The following is a 13,218-nucleotide window of genomic DNA, read 5'->3' as shown; positions in this document are numbered from 1 at the left end:
TCATAACAGTTTGCACATGTTGAATGTTGTCCTCAATGGAGGAGCTGAACACAAGAATGTCATCAAGATATGCAAAGCAGAATTTTAGGTCGAATTGCACTTCATTGATGAAGCGTTGCCAGGTCTGGGTTGCGTTTTTCAGACCAAAGGGCATGAATCGAAACTGAAATAACCCAATCAGGGTGGTGATTGCTGTCTTCTTGATGTCTCAGGTGCCATGGGGATCTGGTGGTAGGCCCATTTGCAATCAATGACAGACAACATGGTCACACCTGCGAGGGAACTGGTAAAGTCGGCAATGTTGGGTATGGGGTAGGTGTCCATAATTGTTCGTGCATTTAGTCGATGGTAGTCTCCGCACATGTGCCAGGACCCGGCTTTCTTGGGTGTCATATGTATGGGCATAGACCAGCTACTGGCAGAGGGTTCAATAATGCAGGAGCTTAGTAGTTCAGAAATCTGATTTTTAAGGTCGGAGAGGTGCTCAGGACAAAGTTGACGTGGTTTACTGGAGATCAGGGGATCTGGCGTGAGGCGAAGCTTGTGAACCGTGCCGTTGGTGTTGACGGAAATGTTGCCGGCGGCACGGGAGGCGGTTTGTTTACAATGTGTGGCGGGCAGGACAGGCGAGGCGTGGTCGTGGTGTTTGGAGCCACTCGGCGGATCCGACGGGAGCTGAGGCGGTGAAATGTCCCAGGAGTCAAGGCGACAAGATGGCCACCGTCTCGAAGCAGTAGCATCCTGGTCAGGTGAGCTTGGTAGAGCTCGTGAGCCGTTAGTGAGTCCATTGTCCAAGGACGCGGCCTGTGGCAGCAAGGTCATCGGCAAAATGCTTGGTGCGAGTGCACTGTTTGTGTTGTCAGTGGCAGTCGCACAGCGGCGCACAGAAGCCGAAGTTGCATAGTTTGAAGTGCTGTCCACGAGGGGTGGGGTAGGAGCCGTCAGTTCGGGAACACGTGATGCTCGTCACGCATGCGCACTTGTGTCCGGCCGAGTGTCAAAGTGTTAGGAGGGTGTGGACCTGCCGTACTGTCAGTACATGTTATGGCAGTCTTGATAGCACAGTTGCGAGGGGTAGCGGGAGGATCGATTGCTGGGACTGCAAGTAGATTCGGCACACTTACTGACCTTGCTTTGTCCTTACTGTAGTGCCTGTAATTCCTTTGCTGCATCGGAGAGCTGGAGCTGTGTTTTGTGGAGCCGGAGGTAGAGCTCGTGGTTTTCCTTGCATAGGTGAGCGACGTGTTCAAGCTCAACAAGCCACTTGTGCGTGGTTTCTTGTAACGTTGTCGACAGAGACGAGCATGTACGGATGAGATGAGCCCAGATCGATGTGTCATGAGGGGGTTTGCTCGACGGAGCACAGAGGAAGTGAGTCTTGGACGGATGATGAAATACGGGGTTTCACAATAGGTCTGGTGAAAGTTTGTGGTGTCGCAAGAAGTCAATGCCTAGTATAGGTTCGTCAATTTCGCACACTAAAAAGGTCCACTCGAGTTTGCAGTTTGCGGAGAGTGAGACGATGTGGGAAGTTGAACCCAAGCATTGTAGTTTAGTTGAATTCATGGCTTGCAGTGAAGTATGATGAGGGCAGATGTTCGACGACACTAAGGACGTAGGCAGCAGCGAAGCATCGGCACCTGTGTCCACTACGAAAAGGTATCCCGACAAAATGTCTTTAATGTAAAGTCGTCCGCAATTATCCGGTGATTCACGAACAGAATGGAGCACTGGGGGGTGCCTGTCATGTTGTGCGCAGGAGGCGGCACCCAGACCTACCTACGATTTGCGTTTGGAAAGTAGCAGGGTGGTCTGCAGTTCCGTGCCGCTTCACCAAACTGTGTGTGGAAGTAACAGTACTGATAGTGGGGTTGCATTTCCTGCGGAACGTTCGTTGCCAGTGGCAGTGGCTGAGGTTCGGTGGCCACAGCAGGTTCAGTTGCAGGAGGGGGCGTGACTGTGGGTGGAGCCGGTGACGTCCCAGTTGCTTGTTTACTGCTTCCCGGAGCGAGCGGAATGGTTGGCACAGTACGGCCCCGGCCGCGGGACGATGAGCCTGAACCTGAGACTTGTCAGGTAGGCAGTGGCTGGCGAAATAGAGCAGTGATGCATCGTGTAGCTTGTCAGCAATTGTCATTCTTTGCTTGATAGATTCAGGAGACCTTTGAGCCAGAGCAAAGCGGATGTGAGGAGATAGTTTATCTGACCAGATGGTGAAGAGAGCTGTGACAGAGAGTAGATCGGCACTGACCAGGGCACGTAGCCATCTCCAGAGCTGGGAAGGTTTGTCGTTGCCTAGAAGCTTGACGTGGAGCACTTGCTATATTGCAGCCTCAGTTCAGCATGCAAGCTGACATAGAACTGTCTTTTTGGCTAGAGTGTACCGGGTAGATGAGTCTGGTAAACGTTATAGAATGTTCGGAAGAACAGGTTGAGTTGAGTTCGTCGGGGGACTGCCTGAATCGAGCTGTTGTTGCTGCAGTATTCCAGGAGTGTGTGCCTCCAGGGGATGTGGCAATGATGGCTATTCAGGTGGCAGTGTGAAGGTGACACGTTGTGCTTGAGCGCGATCCGTCGGTGACGCGGAAGGCCGACGCAGGTGAGACACCATAATGTGTCAATTGCGGTTGCAGAAGCTCAACACATTTTAGGTGTGTTTGGATTGAGGCATCACGGAAGACCAATGCGGATGAGGCACCGAAGTGTGGCGAGAACAGTAGCGGAAGCTCAACTGGAGCCGGCACGGGGGTGACAGGTGAGAAAAAGTTCAAAGTTTGAGAACGCGTGTTATTCTGTGGAAATCTGGACGTATGATCAGAGTTGGGGCCACCTGTGTTGCAGGGAGGCTGCGGAGGTGTGGGCTGTCCAGAAGCACAGTATGGGAAATGATGTCAAATGTGGGACGGAATGTGTGAATGTTCACTGTTCATAGTCACTCCACTGAAAACGGTGTGCGGATAAGGTGAATGTCGTGGCACAAAACACTGAGGCATAGAAGTGGGACGGAGATGGAGATCAGGCACAGATAACAAGTTATTGTTCCTGTTGCAGGCCGAGGTATCGAAGTAGGAAGACATGTGCTGATGGCTTGAAATAGTGGAGCTCAGCACATACTCACCAGTACTACTATAGTGGCACTCACCTGAAGATGGCCAGAAGACTCTGCACCGAAATATCGTGGCAGGATGTTACTGATATCTGGCAGTTCTCCCATGTTTTTATGGAACAATCAGTATGCCGGGAAAGCTTTGAACATCACATCAAGCAACTCTATGGGGAGGAAGTGATGGAATGTATTCAAAGATTCGACAAGTTACATGAAAGAAGAGCGAGGCTGCTGAGCTCATTGATATTCTTATTAAGTTAACCTAAAGCAAGCATGGCTTTGGTGAGAGAAAGGATTCGTTTTAGTCAACATGAATTGGATTCTGTATCAAAGGAAATGTTCCACATACATTTGGAATTGGCAGCAAGACTATCTTCTCTGTCATGGGAATGGGTGGATGGTGTGACATGGGCTAAAGCAAACTGGAGCCATGATAAACCTGTGATGAGGAAAACTGCCAAGATTGACGGACTTTCTACACAGATGCTGAAGGAAATTCCAACTCGACAATCTGTTGTTAATTTGACAGAGAAAGCTTCAGATGATGCGACTTTGTCTGTGCTAGCAAAAGGACTGAATTTTGGTCCCACACCTGTTTCACCACCGCTAGTGGATTTCATAAGTGCCATCAAAGAAGCTGTATGCCATCTTGATACAGATGAAGTGGAAGAAGTTCGTCGAGAGTCTTGCCTTGTGTTGACCAGAGGTGCAGCAATGAAGAGTAACATCTCGCCCATGGAGAGGATAATAGCCCTCCGTAACTTATGAGCAGATGTGGATACAGTAGTCTTAAAATCTGACAAAGGAAATGCTACTGTCCTCATACCAAAGGATGACTATATTAATAAGATCAATGTTTTATTAAGTGACTCAATGTATCGCAAAATCGATAAGGATCCCACGAGCCGAGTGGTGCGAGAAACAGCAGAACTTTTATCAAATATTTCTCTACCAAAGAAGGTCATCAAGAGACTGAAACCAAACAGTTCAGTTCCACGTAGGCTATATGGACTGCCTAAGATCCACGAGGAAAATGTGCCATTACGTCCAATTGTGAGTAACACTGGAACAGCCACCTACGTCCTAGCAAAATTCTTGGCATCTTTGTTGAAACCAGTGATAGGCAAGTGTGTACATCACATAAAGAATTCTGGTGATTTTATCAGCCGACTTCAGTCACTACAACTGCAAAGTAATGACTTATTGGTCAGTCTTGATGTGGTTTCAGTTTTCACAAAGGTGCCTCTGGTGGACTCACTACACCTCATTGGCAATATGTTTGGTGCAGACATTACAGCGTTGTTTGAGCACACTCTCTCCTCTACATATTTTATATTTAACAATGGATTTTACGAACAATCTGACGGTGTTGCCATGGGGAGTCCTTTGTCTCCCCTGGTGGCCAATTTTTTTTATGGAAGATTTTGAGGAGAGAGCACTCAACTCTGCCACATTTAAACCGACAGTATTTTGATGATACATTGACGACACTTTTATAGTGTGGCCTCTTGGTCTGGACCGTCTCCAAGAATTTTTATGTCACATGAACTCCATACATGAAAACATAAAGTTTACCATGAGATAGAGAAAGATGGTTGTCTGCCATTTTTAGACGTCTTGGTGCGACGGAAGAGTGATGGCACACTTGATCAATCGGTGTACAGAAAACCCACTCTTATAGACCTGTATCTACAAGCTACTATAGTTCAATTCTTTTATCTTGGCGATTCGTGCATGCCCACCCAGACGCGGGAGATTGCTGCGTTGCCAGTTGCGCGCACCAAGAGAAGCAGCGCCATAGTATAGTTTGCAAACTTACGTTCAGGGGGGAGCACGCAGTTTATGAAGTAAAGTCACCACAGCCGCATTAACCCTTTCACTGCTACATAGACGTGCTCCCCACATTCCACGCTGTGTGCGATTTTGTCATCACTGCACTGCTCGCCTGTGCACACACATGGTGTTTCGACTGCTTTGACACACTTTATCATTCGATTTCACAAAAACTATTTGGCCCAAAAATCTGATTTTTTCACATCTTCTTGATTGATACCTTCCCCCCATAAATGACTTTTAGTAAACCATTGCACGAAATTTTGAAGAGTTTGCAGAGGTAAAAGTACATAGCATATACTTTCCGTATGATCGATTTTAGTTGCCACTAGAAATTTCAAAAAATTACATTCAAACGAATAAAATTCATGAAGTAAGACACTCTGATATTGTTTTTAAATAGAGGAAATATTATGCACCGAACAAGGTTTGAACTCAGAATCTTTCGCTTAGCAGCCAAACACTTTAACCATTACCCTAACGCAGCTCATAATTCGATGGACCTCCCAGATGACTTTAAAAGATCACGCAAAATACTGACAAACACTATTGGTGTGACTATGAATTACTCACGTTTTGTTGAAATACAATAGGAAATAAACAATTACTGCTGTTCTTTATTGCGAAAAAGTGGTTAGTGAGAATGATACAAACATCTTTCCTTGCTATCGCCTGAATTAGGAGGCTTATTATTGTTTGGTTTAATTAATTAATAGAATATGAAGCAATTGATATAAAGAATGCTTTTTTGCAAACTTTCTATAAAAGAAAGTCTGCTATCAACACATTGCTTTTGTTCAATTACTTTATTTATGACTGAAAATTTCTAAAACTGAAGACACTCGTCCGTGCTCTGCACTGCAGTCGAGCTCTGGCAACGTCATTTTCTGTTCATTGGCTGACTGTGTTTTGTGACATCAGATGTGCAGAACGAACCTAAACTCGGCCGTCGTCGTAAATGACACGCACTTTAATTGCCACCATACAGCACAAACAATGGGCCTTCTCAAAACCTTGATTCACTGTGCCCATACCATCTCTGATGCCGACAGCCTTCAACCGGAACTGGATCACCTGCAAAAAGTATTTCTGAAGAATGGCTTTTCACCTAGGCAAGTGGGCAGAGTGATGAAGACCTACAAACGACGGAACAAGGAAGAGGAAGAGGCCTTCAGGTCAATTGCTTATCTACCATTTATAGGGAATATTTCTTCACAGATAGGCAGAATATTGAAAAAGTATCAAGTGAGAGTCATTTTTCACCCTCCTTCCAAAATTTCATCACTGGTGGGATCCATTAAAGATGACCTGGGCCTGCGTAAATCAGGTGTTTACAAAATTCCGTGTGAATGCGGCAAAACATATTTAGGGCAAACAACACGAACTGTGCAGGAATGCGTTGTGGAACACCAACGGCATACTCGCCTTCTCCAACCCACCAAGTCCGCAATCACCAAACATTGTATTTCCACAGACTATTCCATGAATTACAATGACACAAAAATTTTGGCCCATACATCAAACTTTTGGAGCTCGATTATCAATGAATCTGTGGAAATAAGATTGTCTGACAACAAGACTCTCATCAATTGAGATAGCGGTTATCAGCTAAACTCTGCTTGGAATCCTGTTATAGAGAAACTTCATAGTCAACGTAGTTATCTGCATAAAGATGAAAATCTACCTGATATCGATACGCCAAACTTTCACCGTGGAGGGCGCGAGGCGCAGTGCACGGAGCTGTTATGAACGCGCACACTGAGCAGCGCATGTGCAATGTCACCTCAGCATGGCTTTAAATAGTGGAGTTCAGCTTGTACTCGCCAGTACTACTATAGTGGCACTCACCTGAAGATGGCCAGAAGACTCTGCGCCGAAATATCGTGGCAGGATGTTACTGATATCTGGCAGTTCTCCCGTGTTTTGGGGAACAAACGGATAGTTGTTACCCAGCATACAGTGGAGATACTGACTCATAGAAAGACACAATGAAAAGACCATCTGAAAGTTGGCTTTCAGCCAACAAGACCTTCATTAAAAATAGGAAACAAACACCACACACACACACACACACACACACACACACATGACCACAGTCTCTGGCAGTTGGAGCCAGCTGCCAGAGACTGTGGCCATGTGTGTTTTAGCTGCATTTTTGTGTGTGTGTGTGTGTGTGTGTGTGTGTGTGTGTGTGTGTGTGTGTGTGGTCTATTTTTGATAAAAGTCTTCTCGGCCAAAAGCTAACTTTCCAACAGTCTTTTTGTTGTGCCTTTCTGTGACTCAGCATCTCCACTAAATACTAAGTAGCAACTATACATTTCATTATAAACTAAATAGTTAAGTATTCGAAGTACCTGTGCTATCTAATTCAACAAACATGAGTTCCAAAACATAGTGTACCACCCATATTTTGAAACATTTGTAAGATATGTGGTTTTATTGGGAATGAATTTCAAATAATATATCAAAAAAACAGATAAATAGAACTTTTTTATGGCATGTCAGGAATTTCATTCACTGCAATCTAAATATTGTCACCTCACAGATGGATTAAATATTAAGTTTGTGATAGTGCAACTCATCAGTATAGAGGTAGTGTGTTGTCAAACCTAAATAACAATGTTGTATATACATTTTTGAGCAATTTTGCTTCAAGCACCAAAACCCAAAATTATTTGAAGAAAAATATTTGCACCACACATATGATGCCATAAATAGCAAAAGTTCTTGCTCACTACATGTAGATAAAACTTCATGCTTAAACCCCATAATATGTATTCATGAGAATATATAACAAATTAAGATGAAGAAATATCCATTGTATGGAGTTGGGCACTGAAAAAGCCACCGTACAATGTACAGGTAGAAAAGTGCTGTTATTAATCATACTGTTCTTGGGTCTGCAGCCAGATCAAGCATTCATCTGAACACAATATTTCCAGTCCACTTGGCTGCCATTTTCAGGTGAGAATCCTATATGCTGATCTTGCTACAGCTGATTGATACTTTGAACAGTGGCCCTTTTACAGGCTGAGGAAGGCCAACAGTACATGCATCACAAATCACTGCTGTTGCTCCTTAGTGCAGGCGAATGTACATCACCCTAGTGGTGAAAGCTGCCAAAAATGACAAATCACTATCAAGTTCCACTATCTATAAATTCTACCAGTCATGACCAACAACCATTGTGTTTAATATTAGATAAAAGAGGGTTCTTGCTTTGGAGATTAATCTTTCTCTTAATGCATGCCAGTCTAATTTCAATAGCTTTCTTTAAAACACAGTCCCAGTAGTGAGAGCCAGAGACATCCATTTGTGTCTTATCATACAACATTCTGTGTCTCTTGGTAAGACAGTGACCCACTATTGCAGATTTCTCAGGCTACATCAAACGTGTGTGCTGATGGTGCTCAGTACATCTGTATTGAATGGTACAAACTGTCTGGCAAACGTATCATTTTGCACAGTGGTGAGGGATTTTATAAACACTGGGCTTCCTCAGTCCTAGGTGAACTTTAATTGAGCCAAAGAGAGCTCTGATCTTGGTTGGTAGATGAAATACACTTTTAATATTATATCTTTTTCAAATTCTTTCTATTTTTGAAGATAGCACGTATTAGAAAGGCCACTGATCTACATGAATTCTTCTCATGGTTCTAGTGCAGGTCCAAACTCATTTGCTCAATGGATCTGCATGTCTCTGTAGCCATTCCGCTTCAATACGAGCTTTAGGTGATCCAGTTCCTGTGTCAAGCTCTTTGCATGTGAGATGGCACATGCTGTCTTTGGCAATGCTCACAGGACCCCCTCCTCCACTGCACTGGTATGATGGATGGCAATTTGCTGCATGCATATGCCAGTCTGTGTCCATCAGATTTTAATAAACACTGTGCCCCAGGTCCCCTCACCCATTTTGTAGACCAGTATATCCAGTAACAAAAGCTTTAATCCATTGTGAGCTCCATTGTGAACTTGAAGCTAGGACGAAGACAGTTAAAATGATGCAGGAAACAGCTCAGAGCATCCTTTACTTGAAGCCATGCCATAATTGTATTGCTGACATACCTCCAGAAGCAGGTAAGTTTTAAAAATGCCATTCTCAGTGCTCTGTTTCAAAATCTAACATAGATAAATTAGTGACTATGGGGAGATAATGGACTCACCATAGCCATTCCATCAGTTAATTCAAAATAATTAACACTGAAGAAAAGATATGTTTATGTCAGCACATGACCGCAGAGCTTCAGTGAAAGCCCTGTTTTTCACTAATTATAACATCAAGGACACTTCGAGATGAGCCTGGATAGATCGAGACACTACATCAAAGCTCAAAAGCAAATCCAATGGACCAAGATGCAAAGAATTCAATCAAGGGATAAAAATCATAGACTTTGATGTTCACATTTTCCGATATGAGGCCTAAAACAGACACTAAGAGCTTAGCCAAGGTGTAAGTGGGTGCATCCAAGTTGCTCACAATGGGACATAATGGAATGGAGCACTGTCAGTAGGCAGTTATCAAAGTTTCAACATATTTGATTTTCACCCATGATGGCACCTGTTGACGGATGATGATGAACTTCATGAGTAAAGAACTGGATGATCCAGTGTAATCAGTTTGGGAGAAAGGGCTAAATTTTGCTCCTACACCGAGGAGTCTTCGCATCACTGTACTTATTTCCTTGACCAAGCAGGTGGTGTCTAGCTTTCCTGAGGACTGAGCAGAAGAAATCAGGCAAGAGGTTTCACATACACTGTGTTGGGCTTCACCATGTGAAGTAATATCTCCTATGTCGAAAGGGCAGGAATCTAGTCCTTTAGAAAATACCTAGATTTATTAATTCTACCATCAGACAAAGATAATGTCACAGTTCTTCTTTCACAGGATGACTATATGAATAAGAATGATTTTTTACCTAAGGGCTTAGCATACCAAGATTGCATAATGATCCAACTGAATGAATAAAATGGAAGTCTCTTCATTTCTGAGGAAAAGTTCATTATCCAGTGCTGTGACTAAAAAAAGTTTGGCTCAGTGCCACCATTCCACCAACATAATACAATTTGCTGTAGTTCATAAAGATAGAGTTCTGTTATTTCCCACTGTGAGCAATTTTTGTGTGCCCACTTACAGCTTGACTAAGTATTTAGCATCTGTTCTTAACCCTCATGTTGGAAAAGTGAACATTTTATTTCCAATTCTCTGATTTTTATTCCTCAATTGAGATCTTTGTGTCCTGACCTCTTGGATTTGCTTGTGAATCTAGATTTAGTGTCTCTTTTACTCTGGTTCTTTTTGAAGAATCTTTTATGTTAATTAGCGGAAAAATGTCAAAGCTCTGCAATCTTGTGCTGATGTCAACTTTTTTTTTTTTTTTTTTTTATCAATGACAATTATTTTGAACACACTGATGGAGTGGTTATGGGGACACCATTATCCTCCATAGTCACCAGTTTATTTATGGAAGATTTTGAAAACAGGGAATTGAGTATGGGATTTTTAAAACATACCTGTTTGTGGAGGTATGTCAGCAATATGTATATGGTAAGGCTACATTGAATAGATACTCTGAACTGTTTCCTGCATCAATTTAATTGCCTTCATACTAACATCACATTCACACTGGAGGTCAAAATGGGTGTAAGGCCTCTGTTTCTAGACATACTGGTCACCAGAACTGTTTCTACACATACTGGTCTACAGAAATGATTATGGGACCTGGGACACAGTGCTTATCAAACATTGATGCATATGGACCAACATCTGCCAGGAGCAAACTGCCATCCATCAGACTATTGCACAGGGAACCTGTGAATGTTGGCAAAGAAAGAGTATGCTATCTCAGATGCACACAGCTTGTCAGAAGAGCAGGATTACCTTAAGTCTGTGTTCAAGCAGAACAGCTACACAGACAAAGATGTCTGTTGTGCCTTTGAGGTTGGTCCTGCATCAGAACCACAAGAAGATGCATGTAGATCAGTGGCCTTCCTACCACATGCTGGGAGCATTGGGAGCATATCTTTGAAAACAGGAAGAATTTTAAAAAGATATAAAATAAAAAGTGTATTTTGTTCAACAGCCAAGATTAGAGAACTCCTTGGTTTGGTTAGTGATGGCCTAGGATTGAGGAAGCCTGGTGTTAATAAAATCTCTTGCCATTGTGGGAAACTGTAAATTGGCCAGACAATTTGAACCATTCAGTACACATGTACTGAACACATAGCCCCATAAGTTTCGTGTAGCCTGAGAAATCTGTGGTGGTGGAGCATTGACTTACTGAGGGACAAAGAATGTTGTATAATAAGACATGAATGGTTGCCTTGTGTATTGCTATTGGGACTATGTTTTAAAGGAAGCTATCAGAGTTAGTCTGGCACACAACATTACAAATAGAGACGTTACACTCTAAGAAAGATTTGGAACCATGTTTCATCTGACAATGGTTATTGACTTGACTGGCAGAATAGCGATAGCGATTTATCGTTTTTGCCAGCTTTCATCACTGGATCACCATACATTCTTGTGCACTACTGGACACCAGCAATATTTCTTTGCACAATCCCTGTTGGCCTTCTGTGTCATATAATAAGGCTGTCATTCGTGGCATCAATCAGTGCCAGTGGGATTAGCATTAGTCACCTGTGGAAATATTGTGTTCAGATGATTGCTTGATGTGGCTATAGACACAAGAAGAATATCATCAGTTAATATACCGAGAAAATGTAAGTACTCGCAAGATTTGCTGTGCCTTGCCAGAATTTCTAGATGATAATACAACACTACAATAGCATATAATACATTTGCTGTAATTACATTGCATAAACCAGCATTTCATATTTATCTATAAGAAATGTTTTCAGTGGCACTAGCACTTTAAAAAGATAATTATACTTTCTGGTGGGTCTCCTGTACTGGAAATCAAATGAATTCATGTGTATGTAAAGGTACAGTAAACTTTTGATGTTGAGTCTACCTGAAATGCGTGTAATGTTAGCAGAAGACTTCACTCCAAGAACCCATTCTTTTTCAGTCATGTTGGATCTTTTTTGAATTTGTTTATTTGTGTGTGCCTTTGTTTCCACAAACTTAGCACAGAGCACTTTGGGGCTGGTCTATAGAATTTTCAGTTGGAAGTGTAGAGCTTTGATAGAGCTCTTGTCTTTTTTTTTAAAGCTTATGTAGGGAAAGATATTTCCAGTTACTTTTCATGCTCAGGAAGAAAAAACCACATCTTCATTTAATTCATAATACATTCCATTTACAAAAATATTGCATATTTGAACTAATTATACATCTCTCTTAATATTTTCCTCATTCTTCTTATAACAACCTACATTATGTACAACCATAACATGGAAATCACAAATACTAATAATTTTTACTACATGTTTTAATTTGAAGTATTAATCCAGGTTACATTGTTTTGCTTTCCAATTTTTTTTAAGGTACAATGACTGCTAATGTGCTTCGATTATCAGCTTATTATGTGTCTTTACAGTTACACAAGTCCAAATTTCAAGCATGATAAAAAATTTGGTATGCCAACACCATGGGATGAGACTGGCATTTGGGTTGCAAAGGTTATAAAATGGATAAATAATGAAGAGATGTGTGTAGTAACACGAAGGCAAGCTGAGTATGTTGCACAAACACAGCCCCAGTTAGGAAAAGTACTTCAGCCGTAAGTATTGGAGCCTCCCGCATGATCTCTGTTTACTTACTCTATCGTTTAATGGAAAATCCAGGATGGAAAGTAACAATACCAGAGAAGGAAAGTTGCTACTCACCATATAGCAGAAATGCTGAGTCGCAGTAGGCACAACAAAAATATTCACACAATTATAGCTTTCGGCCATTAAGAAATTGTGTGAATCTTTTTTTGTGCCTATCGTGACTCAGCATCTTCGCAATATGGTGAGTAGCAACTTTCCTTCTCTGGTATTGTTACTCTATCATTTATTTGTCCTGTTTAGCTATGACTGCCCTGCATCCAGATCATGTTTTCTCTAATTTGCATAAACAGTATCAGAGCATAAATGAATTTATAAATCATGTACAAATTATAGATGTTCATACAATTGTATTTAATTATTATATGACATTGGGATAACCAGAAAGAAGCAAATAAAATTCAGCTACTGAAGTACAACAGGCAGAACTATAAGAAATTGCATCACAGTTATGAGCCAAACTTTCTCATGCCACAATTTACACCATTTTCCCATGTATCAACCCAGTACTTGTAACATCTTAGTACTAATTCAGCTCCTGGAATTGT

The 13,218-nt window shown here is 42.1% G+C and overlaps 1 protein-coding gene across 1 annotated transcript in view; it reads left to right on the top strand.

Annotated features, from left to right (window-relative positions):
- Positions 1–13,218, top strand: part of LOC124804254 (EF-hand domain-containing family member B-like) — a 128,146-nt gene that overhangs the window by 45,846 nt on the left and 69,082 nt on the right. Inside the window, exon 3 of the mRNA XM_047264738.1 lies at positions 12,439–12,621. Within this exon, the coding sequence (XP_047120694.1) occupies positions 12,439–12,621 (183 nt within the window). The remainder of the gene's footprint in view (positions 1–12,438; positions 12,622–13,218) is intronic.

Source organism: Schistocerca piceifrons, chromosome 1 (genome assembly GCF_021461385.2).
Source record: "Schistocerca piceifrons isolate TAMUIC-IGC-003096 chromosome 1, iqSchPice1.1, whole genome shotgun sequence".
Taxonomy (NCBI): domain Eukaryota; kingdom Metazoa; phylum Arthropoda; class Insecta; order Orthoptera; family Acrididae; genus Schistocerca; species Schistocerca piceifrons.
The sequence above is the reverse complement of the archived record's forward strand: the minus strand, read 5'-3'. Positions and strand labels throughout refer to the sequence as shown.